This window comes from Centruroides vittatus, unplaced genomic scaffold, assembly GCF_030686945.1.
Source record: "Centruroides vittatus isolate TY-2023 unplaced genomic scaffold, ASM3068694v2 contig_120, whole genome shotgun sequence".
Lineage (NCBI taxonomy): Eukaryota > Metazoa > Arthropoda > Arachnida > Scorpiones > Buthidae > Centruroides > Centruroides vittatus.
The window spans coordinates 191,646-215,327 of NW_027120768.1; the positions used below are offsets into that span (position 1 = coordinate 191,646).

At 34.5% G+C, this 23,682-nt stretch overlaps 2 protein-coding genes across 8 annotated transcripts in view; one reads left to right on the plus strand and one right to left on the minus strand.

The window, feature by feature from the left end:
* The window catches only part of LOC136984397 (ATPase family gene 2 protein homolog B-like), a 50,774-nt gene extending 46,079 nt beyond the window's left edge, over nucleotides 1-4,695 (plus strand). The window contains exon 10 of the mRNA XM_067281366.1: nucleotides 4,443-4,695. The gene's annotated coding sequence lies outside the window, so the exon portion shown is untranslated. The remainder of the gene's footprint in view (nucleotides 1-4,442) is intronic.
* Nucleotides 4,696-6,910: 2,215 nt separating this feature from the next.
* Nucleotides 6,911-23,682, minus strand: part of LOC136984350 (uncharacterized) — a 147,866-nt gene continuing 131,094 nt past the window's right edge. For 6 of the 7 annotated variants that reach the window (XM_067281342.1, XM_067281301.1, XM_067281326.1 and 3 more), the window contains 2 exons: nucleotides 10,135-12,705; nucleotides 6,911-7,474 (listed from right to left, as the gene is read on the minus strand). In XM_067281342.1, coding sequence (XP_067137443.1) covers nucleotides 7,267-7,474; nucleotides 10,135-12,593 — 2,667 coding nt within the window. In that variant the 5' untranslated portion in view covers nucleotides 12,594-12,705 and the 3' untranslated portion in view covers nucleotides 6,911-7,266. Of the gene's footprint in view, nucleotides 7,475-10,134; nucleotides 12,706-21,916; nucleotides 21,938-23,682 lie in introns of those variants that run through there. The other variant, XM_067281350.1, reaches the window with a different exon arrangement.

The following is a 23,682-nucleotide window of genomic DNA, read 5'->3' on the forward strand; positions in this document are numbered from 1 at the left end:
AAAGTAATCAAATGCATGTTTAATTTTGCAAATTTTAAACAAAAATTTCACAAAATAGAAACATGGCTTCTTTGAGTCATTACATTACATTACGTTGGTCAAATGTTCATAATAAGTTATTGGCCCAATAACAATTTTACACTATGATTATCTGGACCAATAGCAAAACTGAAGCTAAATAGGCTATTTGTAGTAACTAATAAAAGCATGCATTGATTTGAAGTTGTTTTGTTTGTAAAACTTTTATAAGTCATGGATATCATTCTGACTTTGTTTAGACTTCCTGTAATCTTTCTGACTGAAAGTACCAGTCAGTTGACCTGCTACCGCTGTCGTGGCATGAAATTCTGATACGGTCGGCACCCTTACAGTTACAGTTACAACTTATGGATCATCATTATACAGTATGTAAACAAATGTTCACATTAAATACCTTAGAAAAAGATGTCATCTTATCTTTCAAGTGCAATGGAAATATTTTTTATGCATAAATAATAATGTTAAATATCTATTCCTGAATAAATCATCTGGATGATCAATCTTGGTAAGTTTAACTTCCTTATTATCAAAATTTTTTTACTCTACTGTAATTTATTTTGAATTTTAAACAACAAACAAAGTTAAAAGCAAAAAGTGTGAAATGCTACTTTCTGTGGCACAAGAACTCGTCAGATCCTTCTGTAATGATTGGTTGCATCCGGTTACTTAATCAATTCATTTTAACGCGAAACGTTGGAATATTGTTAACTCGTTACAATGGAATGTGCAGAAAACATTGCTTCGCAGACATGCGAGATCTTACATTAGTACACGAGGATATATTTCTTCCAATTTGTTAAATAGTAAATCAATACAGAATGAGCAGATTGTGAAATACTTGCAGACAAATTTTTAATTTATCTTATTAAATGATTCCAATTTTATGTAGTTTTATATTTTTTGGCACTGGTTGGCAAAATTCCAAATGTGATAGTTAAAAATCTTCTGTTTGAGTCAAGATTATTAAAATTCTCAACGTTTCTATGGCATGATAAAAATGGAATTCTAGAGATCTCGATGACAAATGTCAAATAATTCTGTATATATATTATGGATCTAAATTATCAATCTGTTAGTAAATTATATAGTCTGTATATCTCTGCACAAATCTTGCAGCGTTTGATCTTGCGCACATCATCATGGTAATCAAATTTGTTTTACGTTTCTAAAACCGTTGCAAAGGACATCGTCTACTTTGACTCGTTGGTAGAGTGGCCGACGAAAGAAAACCGTCTTGTTTTACAGCAAGACGTGGCTTCACCTTATTGATTCATACAGAAGCATAATGGTTTCTAAACAAACATTTCTCCTTTGCCGGCCTGGATGCACTTTCTACAATAACAAATCTTTTCTTCTTTGACAAGTAACAAGAGAGACCAGATCCTATTTTGAAAAATTTGGTATTTGTGTTTTGCTTAGCCGACAAAAGCCGAAGTACCGTTGCCAGATTGACAAAACTACACCGGAGAAAGTTTGACGCAAATTCGATTACCATATTGGCTTGTTTGGAACTACGTTCCTAAAATAATGGGCTCGCATGCAAGACATTAAAAACTTTGATATTTATGTTTTTGTTTGACAGCATCTTGTAGTTAATCTGAAAGCAAATGTCAGATTTGTCTTGTCATCTTAGCATCATATGAAATGTACTTTTTGGATTTAAAATATTAAAAATTCTCGCATGTCTTAGTTGTTAGCACTTTTTTCAATGAATTTAAACTTTGTTTTTAACGAGGACGATGCTAGATTATTTAATTAATGTTCATGTTATAAATATGATGACTTGCATCTTAACATTGCTCAAAACAGTTTGCATCTACGAATCGTAATCTGCAATTATATTTATTATAGCTGGAATTCTAGTTATCTTAGGCAAAATTTTTAACCCATCTTTTCATACTACTAGCCAGTCCAACTCAACTTGTGGTCGATAATTGATAGCTATAATACACCAGTGTTATAGTTTAAAGCACTAGGTAATTATTTGCTCATATTATAGCACAGTATTTATCATCCGGTATCGGATAACAGAGGTTAAAGTCCCATTTATTGCAAGGACATTTTCTGGTCCCGTGAGCAAAGATAGGGATCTTAATGTAGAGCAGTTTGGTTAATATGTAATACGAAGGTAGTACATACCATCATTTTTAGGACATCATGAATTCAAACTGGACAAAGACCGAACTTGATTCTGACATCGTTGTGGCATTTCTTATTGTCTGCAGGACATACAGGTGAATCTTGCTCACTTTTTTTGCTTTGGGGAGCAACTAGGTTAGAGTGCTGTTGGAGGTTCCATTAAAGATACTGTGTGTTTGGTCCACAGGCAAACATGACACTGTTTCTCTAGGGATTGGCATCAGTTAATGAGTAGGCAGTGGAAAACTGGAAAACAAGTCAACAAATATTCATACGAATCCAAAACAGATTTCTATCTGATGAAAAAGGATTGTTTTATAGCCTGCTTCCTAACGAGACATTCGCTGTGAAAGGGGAAGTGTTCTGTGAGAAAGTCAAGCAAGGTTTTGTTGAACTGTTTTGTTGTGCTGCAAAGTGGACAGGACCGAAAAGCCTCGACCTCTGGTCATTGACAGATCAGCAAAACCCAAATGCCTCAAAAACATACAAGCCACGACACTTTCCTCATGATTATGCTGCAAATGCCACATCCCGAGTCACAAAACAATCTTCCAACACTGGCTTGTGAAATTAGACACAGACGGCATGCTGTGCTACATTTCTAAAAAACAAAGCTGCCCTATCTTCCAGCAAACACTAGACCAGGGCCTAATTTACCTCTTGAAAAAGTCTTATCAAGGATGACCAGTAAAATATTTAGTGTGTCATCTAAAAGGCAAAAGAACACCTTGCCTCCAAAATGGAACTTTCTTGAAGCACTAAGGGATGTAGCTTATGCCTGGAAAAATGTTTCACCCAAAGTGATTTCCAATTGCTTTAGGAAGGCCAGTTTTATCAAAAATAGCATAGATATGGAAGACGAGCGAGATACATCCATGAAGATCCCGAAGAAGAATGGACGACTCTACGGGAAGCATTAACTCTTCAATCTGATTTTAGAAACTGCATCCAAATTGATGATGAGTTGGCAACCTGCATGATTCCCAGAGAAAGAATTAGCCTGGAAAGTCATTAATATCAAAGGAGAAATGAAATAGAGGCAATAGATGATGTAGAAGTGGGTTATAGCTTGCCACCAAAAGCACACGCCGAGAATGCACTGGCAGTGCCAGAAAATGTGCTAACGTGTTTGACTGTTAACCAGAACTTTTGAGTCACTTCAACAAGTTAAATGATCTTGTAAAGAACACAAATGCATAGTGATTCTTTTACAAATGACTTTAAAACACAGCTTGCATTAAAATACACCAGTGTTTCTCAAACTTTTTGGTCCGCGATCCCCTTTTGCACTTATTCTTCAGGGGTCCTTTGAAATTTTTATATGTAGGAAAACATCCCGGAGCAAGGGGGTTAAGTACCTTCTCATGGTCACTCCAGTGCTGCCAGTTAAAACACATACCAACTAAAATAACATTGGAGATAGACATAGCCAAATATTGCAGCGCCACAGCACTAACGGAAATTTAAATTTGCTGACTGAAAAGCTTTCGGTTCGTCGATTTTCAGATAATTGACGCTCTATTGTATTTCTACTTGACTTGTCTACAGACGCAACGCTGCTAGCTAACACCGTTCCAAATGACAATGTTGTTCTATCATAGTTTAGGCCGAGAGTGGAACTCTGGGATTCCCCAATAGCGCACAAATTTATGAATATTAGCTCGTATTAAAATATTTTTATTGTTTTTATTATTTATATGTGCAATTTATTTAAGTAAAAATTATTTTATATATTTTTTATTTCTATTATTTCTAAACATGAATCCGTAGTACATTTATAAAATATTTGAAAAAAAATTTGATCTGGCATCAATTTTTCAGCGACCCCCACTTTGAGAATCACTGAAATACACCACCTTTAAGGATACATGTTTTCACTAATATTATTTTTGGCACCGTGCCATGCCATCTTGAATGAAACATAGCTATAATTTTAGTTAGTTATTGCTTGTTTGAGTCTTAGAATGTAATGCAGCCTATCATTATTTGCCAAGTGGCAGAAACATCATGTTCCAATTGAGAGGTTCATACTAACTGAATGTTATGAAGTCTACAATGTTTAGTCCCCTGAATTTCAAAATAGAGGTTATACTGTAATTTAAATAGCTATCAATTATACATCAAATAAATTACTACTAATTAATAATAATAATTAGATATGTAACTTGGAGATTTATTGTTTTAATGTTAGAATTGGTAAAATTATAATTTCCATTAATTATAGTCTTATTTGCTTACTCTGGTTGTTGTTGTTATTATTATAGATGAGTTCCAGTAAGCGGATTCCACCACATACAAACTTCAAAATAAGGTTCTGCATTGCTGACGCTTGACCTAAATCCACTTCTATGTTAAGACAACGAACATCTTAATGCTGTGAAGATTGTCAATCAGAAATTGCTATGGGTATGTAATTATTGTGCTCAAACAGATGTTAGATGGCACATCTCAATCATTCTTTTAATGGCTTGTATATACAATAGCCATTGTGATATTTATAATTACAAAAAGTGAAAATGATTACCGAAAACTCAAAATGACAAACAATAAAGTGATTATTAAAAAATTCAGTAGCATCTTCCTTGTAGAAATCAAATACAGAGTATTATCCAAAACAAATGCTACCATTTTAAATTATTGTAATTATTACCTGAGAAGTATGCGGTATACTCTGAACCATCAGAGCTTTGTCTCCGATTCAGATGTCTCGTCATCTACTACCTCTAGGAAGTAAAATAATGAATATATTGCTGCAGAGATGCCATAAATGAAAATGGCATCCTGCAGCAGAGAAGTTTTTGTGTTTTGCAGTTGACAAAGTTGGAATCACTCATCATTGTGCAACACAAGTAATCAGTAGGAGCTGTAGAATTGTGGCTGCTGCAGGAGTGATAATGGGTATGCCACGGCGAGCATAGAAAGAATTTGAGTATTACCTTGGATTGCACGGCACACATCCAACTAAGTGTAATGAGCAAATGTGAAATTTGGACAGTCTTCCAATGTTTTAATGTAAACACTTTGATTTTAAGCCCCATTGTATCGGTCTTTTATATCGGTCACCTACGAAAAATAATCTAATATAATTTTCATTATCCATTTTCACGAAAACACAATTTCAAACAAGACACCATTTAAATAAATTACACATGATCACAGTTACTGTATTTTTCATGTAGACTTTTCAGGAGGAAAATATTCTTCACATCCTAAGACACACCCTAATTTTCAGATAAACTGAGTTTGATGATTTGGATATTCTAAAAAAATTAATCAAAATACAGTATTTATTGTAATTGGTATGAAATTTGTTACTTTTTCAGAGAGGCCAGACTATATATAGCATATTTGGAAATACTCTTAACAGACTGTGACGGGTCTTATCCGTCTCTACTAGTTTATCTGCCGCAGTCCTTTAGGGCTATTTTGGCTTATCTCTATCGTAAATTTTATAGCCGCAGATGCCGGCACTTTTTGTGTGCCTATATTATTTTTTATTGTGGAACATTTTTGATAGCTAAAATGAGAAAAATGGAGGATGCTGATAATGCCACGTTTATATTTTGTATTTTGAGACAAACTTTGTTGTTAGTAAAGAAGAGAAACAGTCATATTTATCATATTTAAATTCTTGATTAATTTTTATAATTACAATGAAGTGTATTTTGGCAGTTCTTTGATGATAAAAATAATCTAATCTTATTTTTATAACAATAGGAAATGCCATGTGAAAAAATCTGATGTGTGCAAATGGTAGATTTGGAGACTGGACTGAATGCATAATGTTTCCAAGAGCATCAGTCTTATATGTAACCTCTGAATAGACACACAACAAGTTTACGTATCTATTGTCGTCTTCTCCCACCCTATATCTTACCTTGTATTACCAATGTTAGAGTTGGATCCTATGATATTGTTATTTCCCTACAGTGGAAAGAAAACGTAGTTACAGAGGATAATTTTTTTCAAAGTTAGAGTAAGTGCCTATTCTACTATGGTAAACCCTTACTTTGCGATTTCCAATGGTTCTGAGCAAAAGTGGTTTTGCCGTATTTTCGATGGTTCTATGCATGATGATATCCTGTCTCAAACAATGTTGTTCTCTCGCCCTCTTTCCTTACTATTCATGTTTTGCAACCATACTAAGACCAATTGGATGGCATTTTAGTATTATACCTAGATCAAGTTTCTGATTTGATAACAAAAAAACTTGCACAAACTGAATTTTGCTTAAAATGTTCTAGAGTTGATGTATGTTAAGCTTGTTTTTGTATGTCTGTAAGCAAAAATGTGCTTGAAAGAGTTTGCTCTGTTTTCTGAAGCTCAAGGAGAATTTCTCTAAAAATGTTTATAAGAACATATTTATAAAAGATTTTTACTATGGCACAAATCTTAAGAAACTTTCTTGCATATATTTGCATGTAATTTGAGTTGTTTTGGATTTATCGAGTCTATTAACTACTCAGTTATGCTTATATAAACTAATTCTGTAATGAAATCAATGACAGTTTTTAAAAATTAAATCCAACTTACTCAAAATAAATAAAATATTTAAAATTGTCCATTTTGCGACTCGTAAAGTTCGTTAGCTTGATCCAGTAGAGTAGAATCTTAAATGTGACGGTAATGACGTTTGTGTAAACTCGGGTGTTCGTCAATTTTATACACGAGCTATAAAAACCACAATTAAAGTTCCAAAAAATCTGTCTGAATAAAGAAAGAATGAAACTACTTTCTTGGTTTTTTTTTATATATATATATAACCACCTTGTTTAATTTCATTTAATCACTTCACAGAGGTAATAGCAGTTTTGCACTACTATAAGTGGTTCCTATTTACACATCAAATGCGGTGGTTAACAGAATGGGGATAAAATACAAGAAAAATAGACTGTTCCATTATCTTTTTTCACATTGGTTTAAATAGACCAAACACTTCAAAGAACCTTTTATTCTTTTTTATTTTTTGTAAAGGCTTTGGCATCAAGATGAGGAAACAAACAATGCAGAAAGCTAATGAGATTCTGCTTTCAACTAAAAATTGTCCTGTTGCAGTCGTGTTCCTCCTGATTTAAAAACTAAACCACACTAGCTCTCTCTTCCGTTGTTGCACCATCTCTTGGCTGCCGGTTCTTCAGATTCTCCCTGCTTGTTGCATGGATCATCCTTTCCCTTTTCGTAACGTTTGAACATGTACTTTAGTTGGGGCATGTATGCCTTCAGATCTACCACAGAAACCAGTCTTTCATTATCCATACATACGTGGCCATGTTTCATGAAAATGCGATGCTGTACCCTGGAAGAGACAAGATAAAGATTAATAATCTATGCATTTCCAAGAATGATGACAATCAAAAATTTATGTCTTCCCTTGTTTATGGGGGAATAGAATTCTAAATTTGACACGTCAAATTGTAATTCCTCGCGCCCCACTCCCAAAAAAATGTTATTATTAAATTTCGGTTTGAATTGGCATCTTTCCAGGTTGACGGATTTATGATTCTTGGAGTGTAAAATTCCTCGGTGGTTTATGGCAAAAACCCGACGTGTCTAAATATCTCAGATTGTCTTCGAAGATGCTATTTATAGCATCTTAACTTTGTTGGAAAAGATGCACTTATTACAGTAGAGCATCGATTATCCGACCCCCAATCAACCATCACATCGGTTAACTGACCACGTTCTAGTCGGCAAATTCAAGTGTCCGCTAGTGATGTGGTGCTACAATATTTGGCTATGTCTTGGCTACTTTAATATTATTTTTGTTAAATGTTTGCATGTTGTAGCTGGCAACATTGGCTCAACCATGACAGGGAGGCCAGTTTTTAAACCAGGCTTAATTTTCAATTTTTTCCTTTATTTTGTGCAAAATAAAGAAATAATTTTTAACGATACAATAGCGACGATTATTATTTAAAAAAAATTTTGTCAGGCTTAACATCGATGAAAATTCAATGCAAAGTAGGTTAACAGCGATATACTAATTACATGGGATATACTAATATACTATACTAATAATGTATTTTTTCATACTTTTCAGTTATCCGACCAACCCCAGTTCCCAATTGAGTCGGATAATCGATGCTCTACTGTATATGCACCTTTTATTTTTGACAAGGAGGAATGAGCATGTACCACAAATTAGCAAATGATGCTTTCGTATTCACTAACTGGGCAATACAATAACGGACAGCTATTAATTTTCTATTAAGGTATAAATCAATATTTGTTAATTATGTTGAGCAGAGGTAGTCTTGTTTACCTTATTAAAAGTGATTTTCTGATAGCAAGTGCATAAAGTATTGCATTAATATCAAAACAAATACAAAGTGTTAAAAGATATTTTTTGTATCAATCGGGGTGTAAAAAAGTCAGCAGAGTTGTTATTCTTTAAATGACAGAATAACAATAATTGTCAAAGAAGGACGGCGATGATCGCTTCTTTCTTCTGCAGCCGAGCAGAACGTAATTACTCTACACGTACGAACCTATTGATTTATTACTGCCGATCAATACAAATTACTATAACTACATTTTAAAAATGAATAAAACAATTCTATCTATTTTAATGTTTTTTCAAGCAGAATTCATTTAAAATTTAACAATAAAAACAACAACAATTCAGTGGAAAAAACCTTTTTGAGAAATGAAACATTCGAGAATTTATTCTCATAAACATGGCAATAAAAACTTGAATTGATTTGGAAATAAAGATGATGCAAAAATTTATATTCCAGGTAATGTTTTCACGAGGACGGCCATCCAAATGCAATGGAATTTCTACAGCAAAAACTAATTTTAGTTTACAAATATAGACCAAGAAGCAATTCTTAATTTTTCATGTGGATAAATTCATTTAATGAATTATTTGAGCCCAAAGTATTACATCGATATTTAGCATTAAATAAGTTATTCTGTCATTTGGAAGTCACGTGAATGGAATAAATTATGAACAGCCAACTGTAGCGAAACATAATGAGTAATTAATTTGTGCGCCCTGCTCCAATGATGATCCTAATTACTATTTGAAGTGTCTACCTTATTAATGCTCTGCGAAATGCTAATTAAGTTACTGCGCTATTTATTCAATATTTTCGGCAGCAGAAGATATGCACACACAGATTTGATAATATGAAGTATAGAAACTGTTAAGTCACAATACAAATACAACAAATGCTCTTCACTTGTGCTTATATATGCTTGCAGAAGAGCACAGACTTGCCCTCAAACAAAATTATAACCACGTTTCTTTACACTTTATTTAAATTCGTTGTCTGTTTTGAAGGTTAAGTTAATTTTAAAACATTTGCATTTTATTGGAAAATATTAATTTTTTCCTGCAGAAATAAAATTCCAAATAAGTCTCCGGACAATTCGCAAGCTTTACAAACTCTATCAAATAAAACTGTGGAATGAGATTATGAATTTTGAAAAGTAAAGGAAAAGAATGCAAAGTGGATAATTTGCATCCTGTTTACACATTTTCCATTCAAACTCAGCTACAAATCCATAAAACTTAATTGAATTAAAGCTTTTAAGCAAATATCCCAATATGCTTCAGCAGCATCTCCCTCCACGACTTTCTCGGAGATGACAAGATTTATTTATCCAGCTACCGAAAAATCCGAGAAAGAAATATTGGTCAACAAGTGATAAGCTTTTATCCAAATCTGACTTGGTAAGGTGTTTCTGTAACTGAGAAAAAGATTGGAATCTTTAAGAATTAATAATACACCATGCATTAACACAAAAGGTCAGTTTAAAACTGCAACCTACAGAAGGAAGTCATGTGGTGTGCACCATCGTGTTCTTAAATATAAAATCAATTTATTCTATATTTAAGAAATCAACACTTAAACAAAATTTTGTTTAAGATACAGATAGAGATTATTTTCAGTTTCTGTTCGGAAAAATGAAAATTACCAAATAAGAATATAAAAGTTAATGTTTACTTACCTGCTGCATTCATATAATCTGACTCCCAGAACACTCTGTAGGACAAAAACAAACGATTGAACAGATACGGGAGGAAACAGTTTTGTAACGACATTAGTGACGGATGTAACCAATTGAGAATTGTATACATGTGGTTCGATATTTACAGCCAGAATATGCATTCCTTCCACATCCACCATTTGAATATGGTGGGGCGGCCTTTCTGCAATTTCCATTCCCTGTGGGAATGAGTTGAAACTACTTAACTGATGAACAGGATGAGGAGATTGCTGCACTTTATTAGGACTGCCCAAAACTCTAGAGTCGGGAGACGGCGGTGGACTACACAGGTCGATGATGTCTTGAGTTCTCGGCGTTAATACTTCGTTTAAACTGCTTGATGCAGAAAATAAAGTACTTGTCGAAGCCATCGGTACCTGAACAGTCAAAGGTTGTAAAGGGGAAGACTGAGGCGGAGTGGGATAGTGTGGTGGTGGACCCACGGTGAAATGCATTCTCGGGCTGCTGACATACCTGTCAGATAGCCTGTCGTCTTTTGCTAGGAGTGCTCGCAAGTGGAAATCTTTCTGAGTGGATTCTTTTACTGGTTCTTTCGGTTTCATGGCCCTGGCCAACACATTAGCTGCTGCAGCATCTAAGTCTGTTGTGGAAAGTTGAGATGTAGAATCTCTGTTATCATCCATACCCATGACAGATTCTGGAAGACTTCCAGCACCTCCATTTCTTTTTGCATCCGATACATTTTCTGTTAGACTGTGTACACCAACAATTAAAGGTACTGCTTGTTCATTGTTACCAGAATGATTTGTATGTACAGAAGAGTTTTGTTGGTTAATACTAGCCAGTCTATTTGGATGGAGAGGTGGAGGAGGACCAATATGATGTTGCGAGGATAAAGCACACTGTTCAATACCATTGCCATGTTCATTGTTCCCTACCTGATCTTCAATTGATTTGTCTCCTAATCTCACTAAAGGAGGCGGAGGCGGAAAAGATTTATCTCTTATGGGCGATACGAGTCTCTCTCCCTCATTACCAATACCACCTGACGCATGGTGTGTATCTGAATCTCTCAATAATCCGGAATGTGATAATGAAATGGGAACCATCGAAGTATTTATTCCAGATTGCCTGGAATCTACTTGTGACGAATTATGAGTTGACGGTGGGAAGTAACCACTTGCAGGAAGTGCGGCAAACTGTCCATTAACGAGAGGTGCAAACATGATGGGTTCATCTTCTTTCGGTTGACCCCATCCTAAATTTCCAGATGGTAATGAGGATATATGCATCCTTTGTGATGAAAGTACAGAATCAAAATTTCTCTGTATTGCCTGCTGTGAAAGTACATCATTACTATTTCTTTCACACATATTATCAGTATTAGTGTAGAAGTGGTGCTGTAAATTGCCCTTTTCCCTGAGTTTTTGCAGTTCCACTTCATTTCTGTACAAAGACTGTTGATGAACAAACGGTTGCGCTATATCTGAAGATCGGAGAAATCTTTCCCACTGTGTAAATGGTGCCTTTCCATTTTTGATATATAACAACTGTCCTGAATCAGGCCACCATTCCTGAAGCTCTGTTTCTCTGAGAACATCTTTGCACAAATCCTCCAAGCAAGAAAGTGATCCTCCTTGCTTGAACTTCCTTAAATCCATACCTGTGACATTACACAGAAATCGTAAATAGGATAAATCCCACTCACTTATCGTCATGCTTTCTGTTAGCGAAACTGGAATTTCTTGTTGGACAGATATCAGGGGCACGTATCTCTTCGTGCCTTTGCGGAGATATGGAATTAGGGATTTATTCAATATGACAAATCCACACTTGTCTTTATATGATTGATTGTTGTTTGATGGAAATAACTTATTCCGGCACGTCTCTAAGAACTCGTAAAACATGCACGTGTCCTGCAGTCGGACCACTACGTCTCTGGTGGTAAAAGATCGATATCCAAACTGAAATTCACAATGATGACCATTTATCTCGTTTAATAATTTAGCCTCATTTTCGGTGATGTAGTAACTCCTGATGTTCGTGCAAGTGAAGACCATCCACGGCAAGCTGTCCGCATACCTGTTGATGATTTTACTCTCCACCATTCGTACGGCCAGAAACCTCTCTTCTCCCCGAAGAATGAATGGTAAATTGACGCTGTTGATGGTAGTCCATCCGAATGCTCCTCGAATACTGGCGGCGTCGATGGGCGGAGGATGCGTTTCTTGGGGAGGACTGGAATGGAGGAGTTTCGCCACCGAGGTATTTCTGGCCTGAGACTGGGAATGGACAGGGGTTCGAGGAACTGGACGAGTGGTTGTGCCGCTACTGCCACTGCTGCATTTCTTCTGCAAATTGTATTCATTGTCATCTTTACGTTCTTGTTTTACTTTTACACCAGATTCTTCTTTTGTTTTATGCTGGACACAATTTACAGATACAGACAGATCTGCCATACTAGTCCCATGTTAATAGAGATTATATGGGTAGCAAACACTTTGGATACAAGGCATTGCACTTCCATAACTTCAGTTCAAATTACAAAATCTGTTTACATTTTGACATCATCTGTAAAAACAAACAAAACAAAAAATAGTTATAATTTGATTCTTATATAATGAAAAGTGGCTTAAATTCTTATTTCTTAAATAAAATTAGATGAAAAAACATAATAAAAAAAAGGATTTCTAAAATTTTTCATTTCAATGTAATTAAAAACTTAGAAAAAATAATTATATAATGTTACAATAAAAAAAAAGCATGGAAAAGTAAAAATTTCTGAGGGGGAAACAACACGAATCTGTTGAATAAATTAATAGGAATTTTTTAATACTCTTTCCGTGTCAGGGGATTTACGAGAATTACAAATTTTGATTAAACAAATCTTTCCAAACAGAAAACAAGACGATTAATATCGATTTACATATACTACTACCGGCAGATTGAAAATTTTTTCCTGCATTAATAAACAAATGTCAATCATGCACTTTAAAATCCTCTACAAATCACATTAGAAACATTTTAAGCTTAACAAAAATATCCTGTTTCTAAACTCAAATAAAGCAATAACTCTATATCTTCATAAATAGAAAATTTCTGAAAACTTGTTTACATACATATATATCAAACATAATTGGAAATTGTTATTACTTAATGCAATCTTATCTTATTTATTATTTCTTGCTATGCTTGTTGCAGTTTTGGACTTAAGATCCTTTTATCTTGTGTTTTAATGCCTGACAAGCTCCAGAACAGTTTTGCACAAAATTCTAAATAAGCGGAAAATATTCATCGACAGTTATGCTACACCTATCGAGCTTCCCAAAAGCATTTTCTTTCCATTAATTGGGAAAAACTATGTGTAATTTTATCATAACTTTGAAACAGATACATCAGCTCATTGGAATAGTATACTTTATTACAGCTTCTAATTTTCAAGCCTATAAATGGTTGAGATAGACATATAAGACAGAAAAAAAAAAAAAAATACAAATATTCACACATTCTAGAATGTGTGAAGAGGATGGGGAATATGTTTTTCAAGGTTAAAGAAAATGGCACATTTTTAAAAGAAAAAAAAAACCAGGAAATTAGCTCATAAATTCACTTAAAGTACTAAAATATAAGCAGCATACAACATTAAGAGTACAGTAGAGCATCGATTATCCGACCCCGATTAACCGACTTATCGGTTAACCGACCGCGTTCTAGTCGGCAAATTCAAATGTCCGCTAGTGATGTGGCGCTACAATATTTGGTTATGTCTTGGCTACTTTAATATTATTTTTGTTAAATTTTTCCAACCCCAGTCCCCAATTAAGTCGGATAATCGATGCTCTACTGTACCTAGTTAATCAGTGGTACACAATTGTAGGAAGTAAATATTAAATATCAATACTAGATGACAGTTTTCAAAATAGACCAAAAACAAATAAGGATATATATATATATATATAAAACAATTCAACAAAGTCTAATTAAGTTGGACACCCTGCAATTAGCATAAAAATAATTTTTTAAGTTACATAAAATAATAAAGTAAGACTATAAAATAGCCTTACTTATACAGTAGTGTAGTAATTGCCTTGTAATCACTACACTACAGTTGCATGAAGTTTGAAATCAATTAGCAAAGCTTTTTGGAGCTTCAATAATTGATTTCAAACCTCATATTTGGTTGATTACCAGTACATTAATACTCCAGTTTGACATTACCGAACAAGAATGTTGACTCGAAAAACACTTTAATTACTTATTAAGTGACAATTTCATTATTTTCTGCCCGTCAAATTTATTTCTTGGATAATAACAAGGTTATCTTTTTGCTGCAGTATTGATGGTCGTTTCAAGTTTCTGCCCCTGTTGGCCTGAAATTGCTCGAGTTCTAAAACAGAGAATTAAGCCAAATGAATCATTTATTTATATCAATAAACGTATTGGATAAACTAATCCACAATTTAAGCTTTCTCGAAATTCATTAATCATCATTCAAACTTTATTATAAATCAGAATTTGATAACATAATTAAGAGAAAATGACACATTCAAATAAAATAACCCTTAATCACCAAACAAATTTAACATCCAGACTCAATCTAAACAATCACTCTAGAGAACATCAATCATTTATATTAACGGACGACTCTGTCAACTTGTATGGCATATAAATGGAAGAAGGTACCATTTTGAGTTCGCTGCACAATTTACACTTCAGAATGTTGCTTAATTATCTCAAAAAGTTAAATAATTACTCATAATCTGCATACTTTATGCTATTTTTAAACTTGAAAAGGTAAAACGGTTTCCTAAATCTATAATTAAATTACATCTGAATGGCGATTAGCCATCATCCGAGCAATAATAAAATGCATAGTAAAGCATAATTTTAAAATTCAAAAATGTCTTCCTTCATAATTAAACTGCTAAAGAAAATCATTCGTCTTCCAAATCCATCTTTGAAAGTTATTCATTTTAGTTTAAAATTTTATTAAATCTATTAAATAGTTATAGCAGTTTGAGTGAGTTAGGTCACCAACCTACCCATATCAAAGCTAATTAATCATCACGTGTGAGCTGTGAACTAGTTCGAAAATACCGTACATTAACAGTGTGGGAGAAAACATTTGTCACGGCACTAGATACAAAATTTCCTCCATTAATAATAAATTACGAGGAGAGTGGCTTAATTATTGCACCGTCCTATAAATAGACAACCTTACGTCAATTCTATGACATTCTTCAAACAAATACTTCTAATTGTGTAACAATTATAAAGTGTTATCATAATGATAATAAATGCCAATTCTAGCTCTAAACTAAAAAAAAAAAAAAAAAAAAAAATTAAATGTAAGTTGAAAATCAAATCGGATAACTGTTAAGTAGAGTATTGCAGTCTATAACCTCAAAAATTATACAATTAAACACAAATTTAGACTTCTTGAATGTTGCTTAAAAATCTCAAGGTTTGTTTTGATGTTCAAGTGTAATTTGCATAAAAACTAAAACTGTAGTTTAAAATATATTAATATTATCTTAATCGACAACAAGGCACAATATTATGAAATTGGAGAAAGACAGTAAGATTATTCAACTGATTAAATGTACTAAGAACAGGAAATTGCCATATTACAAACTGAATGTACAAATGTGAAGAATTAAAGTAACAAAATAACATTATCAGAACAGATGAGTACAGTGTAACCATGACTGAGCTATTAGGTTACATACAAATTCAATAAATTGTATTTATTGCCATGTGCCAATTAAAAAATTAATGAAGAATCTCTAGAAAATGAGAAAAAAACTGCCTATAAAAAATTGGGTGTATTATACAACTTATTTCTATGTCTTTAATAAACTTTAAAGTCCATAATGAGTAAAATTTTGAAAAATCTACAAAGCAAAATAGCACAAGGGAGAGGAAGAGTTCATTTATGCAACATATAAATTTATGAGAACATTACATTATTAAAGCTTATTATTAAACTATGAGCTACTCAAAGGTATTTTATTTGGATTAAGAGCCGTTCGTTCTATCAATTTTTAATCAACTGCATGAATACTGCTTTCCGTCAAAAACTGTCAGATAAATCAATATAATTGCAGGTGTTTCTCTATTGTTGAGCAGACACAGTATTGTATATTCATAGCATATTGCCATACAGCTTTTAAATGCTTTGGGTGCTTGGCAAACTATATTGCTATTGTAATATGTTCTGTTGAAGCACTCGCGGTCTCATTTTTGTATCGCCGTTTGTATCGTATTACCAGAACCCGAGACAAAGTGTTAGCCTTGTTTTGATAACATTTGTATTATTCATTTTTTAAATATTTTATTTATTAAATTCAAAAATTTTATTGATAATTCTGACAGGAATTTTTACACAGTTGAGTAGTCAAGCCCATTGTTTTTCAAGGACAAAGGGGAAAAAATATATGATCGTTGAATGGTTTCTTCTAGTATAAATTGATTGTAAAAGCTCACTAATTCTGGAATCCACAGAATTCTTTATTTTTGATGGCAAAGGAACCCTTTTATACAGTCTCTCTCTAGAATGGTTTTAAAATTGATTTTTTTTTCCTACATCCCTGACAATTGAAATTCCACTGTGATGTTTTATTATATCCACAACAAAGTAATATTGTTATTGAAAAAATGCCGAAGATGTCGACGAATGTGCAAGAAAATTTTTTCCCCTCTTTTCCTATACAAAACAAGATTAATGTTTTTAGACCATCATTTTTGCTCTTCTTTTTTCCTCCTCCTTTTTTTAGTACAATACAAAGATTGTAATCCTTTCAAAATTCATTTGGGATGAAAATAAATGAAATTCTGTTAATCTTTTGCTTACCATTTCCCATGCCATAATTCTGACCAACTTTTAACTTCTAATTTACAGGCGCAACCTGTAGATATCCTTTAAGAGAAGCGTGACTACTCATCAATCAACTGATGACAGTCTTTTTTTCCCCCCTCTCCGCTTTTCATACTTTTGCATGTTATCTCCACTTTTCTTAATTCTTCATTTTATAACAATCTCTTCGGTCATGCTTCGGCTATTCCATTTTACGACGGCAACTAACCAAATTAATAACCTAAGATTGCATGGAAATAAAGTGAAAGTTAATCCCAATTTCTCCGTAATTTCCAGAAAATTAAATTTAACCCGGTCGTAGTTGTTGTTAAAAAACCTTTTAGCAATTCTTCGATAACAACATAATAATATTTGGACCACGTTGAGAGTTACTATTCCTTATAAAATAAAGGAATAATTAAGTATAATTACACCATTAAAAACATTTAAAGAAAGAGGGGGGGAAACAAATTTATCTTTAATAAACTTTTACTAATTATCTCTGGTTGGGCAATTAGTCAAAGCTTAAAAAATGCAGTTATTCCCGAAATCATTGTTAATTTTCGAATATAAAAACTGACTTATAATCGTTGTAATTTTATTGGAAAGAAATGAAGGAATGATGCCAGGACAATAATGGAGGACGGAATAACCCATGTATGTCATACTCTGATTTGCCGACATATTATAAATGCACTTATAAAAGATACATTCTATCTATCTTATCAGAAAACAATACTACTTTCTTTGTTTTGGCAGATAGAAACAATGGTTCACTTCCAAAAGAATTGGGAAAAAAAGAAATTTGTTTGTTTTTTTTTTTTTTTTGGTTAGGGTTGACGGTTAGTCCTTGACCTACTTCATCTTTCTACCAAATTTCCAACAGCACAGTTTCATAAGAATTGTAACATAAGTTATAACTGAAATGCTCTTTCATGAGAGAATAATAAACAATAAAAAAAAAAACCAGATGTGTCCATCTTTTACAGGTTTTTTTTTTTTAAAATTAGTAGCAGAGATAAATTGTATTAGGTGAACAATGACATTTTAAAACTCATCATTCATCTTGATTAAATCTGTAGTGTAAAATTTGTTTAGTTTAACATATTAAAAATACATAAATGTGTGCGCACACATTGTAACAACTCGACGTTAACCAGTCTTTTTTCCTCTCCGAAGAAGCTCGTGATAAGAATTTAATTCAATTTTTTAATTAAGTTGCAAAGAATCTAGATTATTGATTTCGTTTACTATTGAAAATTTAATTTTTTTTATTTAAATAGTTAAATTTAATCTAAAAACATTTTTTTTTCTAAATTCAGTAGATGCCACATAAAAATACACTTCAGAGACATAAATAATGCATTTTTCCTGTATAAAAAAAGATGAGCTAAACTGTTTCCTTATATAATTTTCCCTTAGCCTGACCTATCAAAAAATTGCTTAAACTTGTACATTTTTATATCTTTTGACTAAAAAGAAAGATAAATAAGCAAAACATCAAAATATTAAATTAACGTCTGGAACATTAAACATTTTGGAGCACGTATGTAGAGGAAAATTGAGCATTACCTCAATTTGTCACCACTGTGGCTGGATTTAAGCACGTGACCCTAAGCTATAACTTGCAGGATGCCCTTCCCCATTGCCAAATTATAATAAATTCGACAATGCCCTAAGCTATATCCTCGTGGTGAGAGGCCTTAAGCTTTTGCTTGTTATCTTCTATGTAAATCCGGCTCTGCCTTGAGCAAAGTAAAACTTGTCATTTGGTAGTTTCCAGATTGTTTCTGAAATTGTCTGTAATAAAAAAAACCCCACAAAGATAAAGTGCAAAACTTTCTGAATTGAATATATATCAACAAATAGTGAAAAAGTATTGAGCTTAAGTATAAATATATATGTTGTGTGTGTCTGTGTGCTTGTGCGTGTGTTGGTTTGTCTGCATGTAAACGCACATGCACACAGACTTGCATGCGCACACACAAACACACAAGTTTTAACAGAATAAAAAACAACAATCAATCTTCAAAACTATTGACTTAAATCTGTTGTTATTGAATCAAATAATGCAATTAATTGTATGCTACAGAATTCAATTTCTACCATCACAAAAACAAGATTTTAATTAAGTGTTTCTGAAAAAAAATTAAAAAAAAAAAATTATATTAGCATTTTATAATTTCTGTCAGTGATTTAAATATTAATACATATATTTTTTCCCCTTCATTCTATTAATTATAATAAAAATGTTTAAACAAGATTAAAAATCATCACCCCATTGCAGTTCTAATGACCTTAACTGCAGCATTAATATTCGATACCGGATCGTAACCAATCTCTAGGCTAATTCTCCAGGAGTAATAAAGATAAATCTAATCACTTTGTACTTAATGTTACCTGGCAATTATCTAAATCTGCAAATAATGAATAAAATCTGAAAATTATATCAGATGCAAGTGCAATTTACTTAATTAAAGCGACAGCTCGGGTTTATCAAAACATTAATCTCGGTTCGTCGCCAGATTACGAATGCAATTTTTGCTTTCAAAGTTGCTTAAGCAGATACAAAACCGTTCGGTCCCTCCACGTGCTTGGGAGGACTGGCCGAAAAATGGTTTTGCTTGCCGTGCCAATGCAGAAATTAAAAACTACTAGAAGTGACTGATTTGTCACATTACTTAAATTTGACGAAGTGCAGAGTTAAAGTCGGAACGTGCGGTCCATATTTGTCGCATTCGGACGCAGATCGCGGCATAAAAATTACTCTTTAAAGGAGTTAATATAATTTTAATGATCGTTCAGGAATTTCATACCTCTGGATCATTTATCGATAACCACTCGTTTGCCTGCTTTATTAGTTAAGATTCGGGGAGCAAAATTAACATATTAAAGCATCAGACGGTCGTTAAAGTTGAACAGTAGCTGGCGATGGGGCAAATTTCCAACGGTTCCCCCCGGGGTAAAAGAACCCAATGCCCATAAATTAAACATTAGATACCAGCAGAGGCATTTCGACATATATATTTAACCATTAAGACGATATATATATATATATATATATATATATATATATATAAAACCCTGAAAAACGTTAAGGGAACACATCCAGGAAAAGCAGCTACAAGACATCAGTTTGCCAAATGAGGAAGAGATGTAGTGGGAGGCATCATCTAGCAGCAGAGATACCGGCCGCTATGACTCAATGCATTTCGGAAACACAGAGGGAACAAGAGATTTATAAAACGTATAGCTTAACAGTTTCTCTGTAGATTTAACAAATTTGTCGTGGGTAAAGTCGATATTTCGGGTGGGCGGTTGAATAACGATAGGGAGCTGCGGGGTTACTTAAAAAAATAAATAAAAAAAACCCGCGTTTTTCCCAAATATGTACGAAACAGGAAAACCCCGAGTCTATCGACATCTGGCAGGAAGCCCAACATTTAAAATATAATTTAATTAATAGTGACGTCACCGCGCAAACTCGCCGTTGCGTATTCCCTTGACGTCATCGATTAATAAACCCCTCGCGTCGACATTTCTCACACAGCGACGGATCGTAACGCAGCGGCGCGCAACGACCGTATACCGAGCGTGACGCCGCGCCATTGGGTTACCGCACGCGAGCGTCGCGTGAAAGTTTCCCGTACCCGGATTTTTTCCGACAAAAGCGGCATTCGTCGCATATTGATAAACACGTGCGGGATCCCGCTGAGTGGCGACTCTCGAACTAACTGGATCTCGGGCACGGGCGATGATGATGCTCAAACAAACGGGATTTCGTACATTAAAAAAAATGGCGGGTGATAATTTAATGTGGCCTTCCCTCCAATACATCTCTTCTGTCCGTAACCGAGCGAGCACCATGAGAACTGGCAAGAGGCCAGGTGATATAGCAAATAAGTTCAATACCCTATTACTCTCTATCCATCCCATTTAATTAATTCTAATACGGATAGCAGGTTTTTAGTAAGATAATTAGTCTGGGTTAAACCAGAGAAACAAGAGGGGTGAGGAAAGAGACGAACCTCTTGCGCGGATAATATATATATATATATATATATATAGCTCTTTAGCGCACACAAGCCACCATTCTTTTAATATAACAACAACCTGGCTGAAGCATGGAGCACTTCCGATCGTTATATATCTTTTCCTTTCTTCCAATTTTAAGAAAAATTGGAAGGAGAAAAGAGCAAACTTCATATTCAGCAAACTGGTTACGGGGGAGGAGGAGGAACAACAACTTCCAAGCCCAACTGACGGTTGCAATCACGATATCCGGGGACCTGAGGGATAATAATAACTTTGGGGACTGTTGCCATGACGACAGACCCTACCAGGCTGGAGTGGGACAAGTGCTAACGTCACAGCCATCTGGCGTATGTGTCCTGTGAGAGCGTCAGGAATGTGTATATCCACCTCCTTTCCCTTTTCCTTTCCAGCGGGGCTAGATTTCTGGTCGGTGCCACCCCTCCTTCCCCAGCGAACCTGTTAGTTTGACTGCAATTTTTTTCTGATTGTCAGTTGGAAAAATAAGATATGGGTAGGGGCGACGTGAGGGAAAGAAAATCATAAAAGTTGGAACGATGCCAGTATCGATTTCATGTAACACACATACACACATATATATAACTAGTATATAAATTCTTCCACCGGTAATTTACCACCCTCCGACCGATAAGACTGCGGGATTCTTTCGAGATTTTCCACCCGGATGGGAACGAAAAAGAAAGCGGAGGGCCCCACGAAACCACTAGAATATAAGGCCTCCGGGCAGGGGGGAAAAAACGGGGCGCGCGCGCGCGAGCGACACACCCGAACGTCACACAAAAGACGGCGAGCAATGACGTCAAAGAATATAATCCGTGGAGCGATTATATTCAGAAAAGCATCCCAAAAAGTTATTATTAGAAATTCTCTTACCGTGGAAGATCATATCGGAAGTAAGTGGCGCATTAATACCATTGTTCACCTTTTCGAGTCGGACGGCTATTTTTGAAAATAGCCACACGTGGTTGAGCACGTGACTAGAACAACAAAGCATCACGCTTGATAAAACAGTAAAACAATTTCCGAACCGTGCCGCTTATCTTAATATATATAAGATACACAATTTGTCACCAAGTTTTAAAGAAATTCTGGAAGGTGAAAAAAAGAGGGCAAACGAAACAATAGGAAGGAGTCAGGGTCGTTAGAACCAATTACGTTTGAAGTTCTTCTTTATTTTTTATTTTATTTTTAAAGAGACAGGGGGAATATGTGCGACGACTGTTAATGCAATCGATACTTTTTCGGGTGAAGACCTCTCGTCCCCAATTACTCACAATTCGTGCTTTTATTGAAAGGGCAGGCCCATTAAAGGAGTGTTTTCTGAAAAGAATAGCCCCGGGGAGCGACTTTATCCCGGGCTCCATATAAAGCCCGCATGTACCGGTCACGTGAGCCGCAAGCATGTGTGACGCCCGGGTTTCACTTCAGCAGCGGGCGTCCAGATGCTTTAACAAACGCCCGAATCCCCCCACAAGTATGCTAATTCTGTTAATTACCACCGAGCTACAAAAAACACCGAAAAAATCCATAAAAAGATCGCAAAACTGTATACGCGCACGCATATTAAAACAAAAAAAAAATCACTCATAAATTCAGAACGATTTCCGTAAACCAATTACAAAAATAAAATTTTTTTTTCAAAATTCGAAGTTAGCCAATCGAATCCCTCGGCAAAGTCCGTGACGTCACCCGCTCCGGGACGTCCACAATGAATTGCGTCGTCGGAAAACCGCGCTCGACCAATCGAATCGAGACACATGTCGACCGTCACGCCGTTTTGGCCAATGGCGCAACGCCGGAGAAACCCGTTAGCCAATAGACGGCGGACTTTCACTCTTTTTAAAAAAGAAAATAACCGTCTCTCCGGCAAAATTAGCGTCGCAACTCTCGGTTTGACGTCAGGTGGGGTTAAACCAATAAATGCAATTGGCGCGGAGAGATTCGCTAATCAATTAACTCTCTCCAAATTTAATTTTAAAAATCAATCGGCCGCAAATTCGCTTCGTTAGAGGCGCCAAAAGAGCGCGCTCCAACTAAAGTAATCAACAGGGGAGAAACCGATCGCCATTTTTAATCGATTGTTGCCATATATATATATATATGTTATATCGATTATAGGCGTTATCTGGGGTTGAGAAAATAAAGCAAACAGTTGGATTTTTATCGCTCCTTACGCGAAATAACGGCCTTCTCCCCCCTTCTTACTTATTTTCTGATGTCGATAATACAACTTTCTGTAAATACTGCAATCAAATCGATCGAAGAATTTATGGAATAATCGATTAATCCTTTCTGACGTCACCTCGCCTTAAAACACCGCAAAACTGCTAAAAAAATAAATAATTAAAAAAAATCGATCTAACTTGCTCCATTCTTCTACATATACAAATTTATCCAAAATCAATTTGAAAAATTTCGCTCGATATATAGATATATATATATATATATATTATTATTATTATTATTTTTTACATTATTAAACGAAACATTTGCCTCGAAGGTAACGTTTTTATAAGAATTGGTTCCTCAAAAAAAAATTCGTGCGCCGAGATGAGTTTCGAGTTCATTCGAGCAATTCGAAATATTAAATTTCCCTAAAGATATTTCTGACTTTGTTTGACTGGAGCGATTTCCCCCTC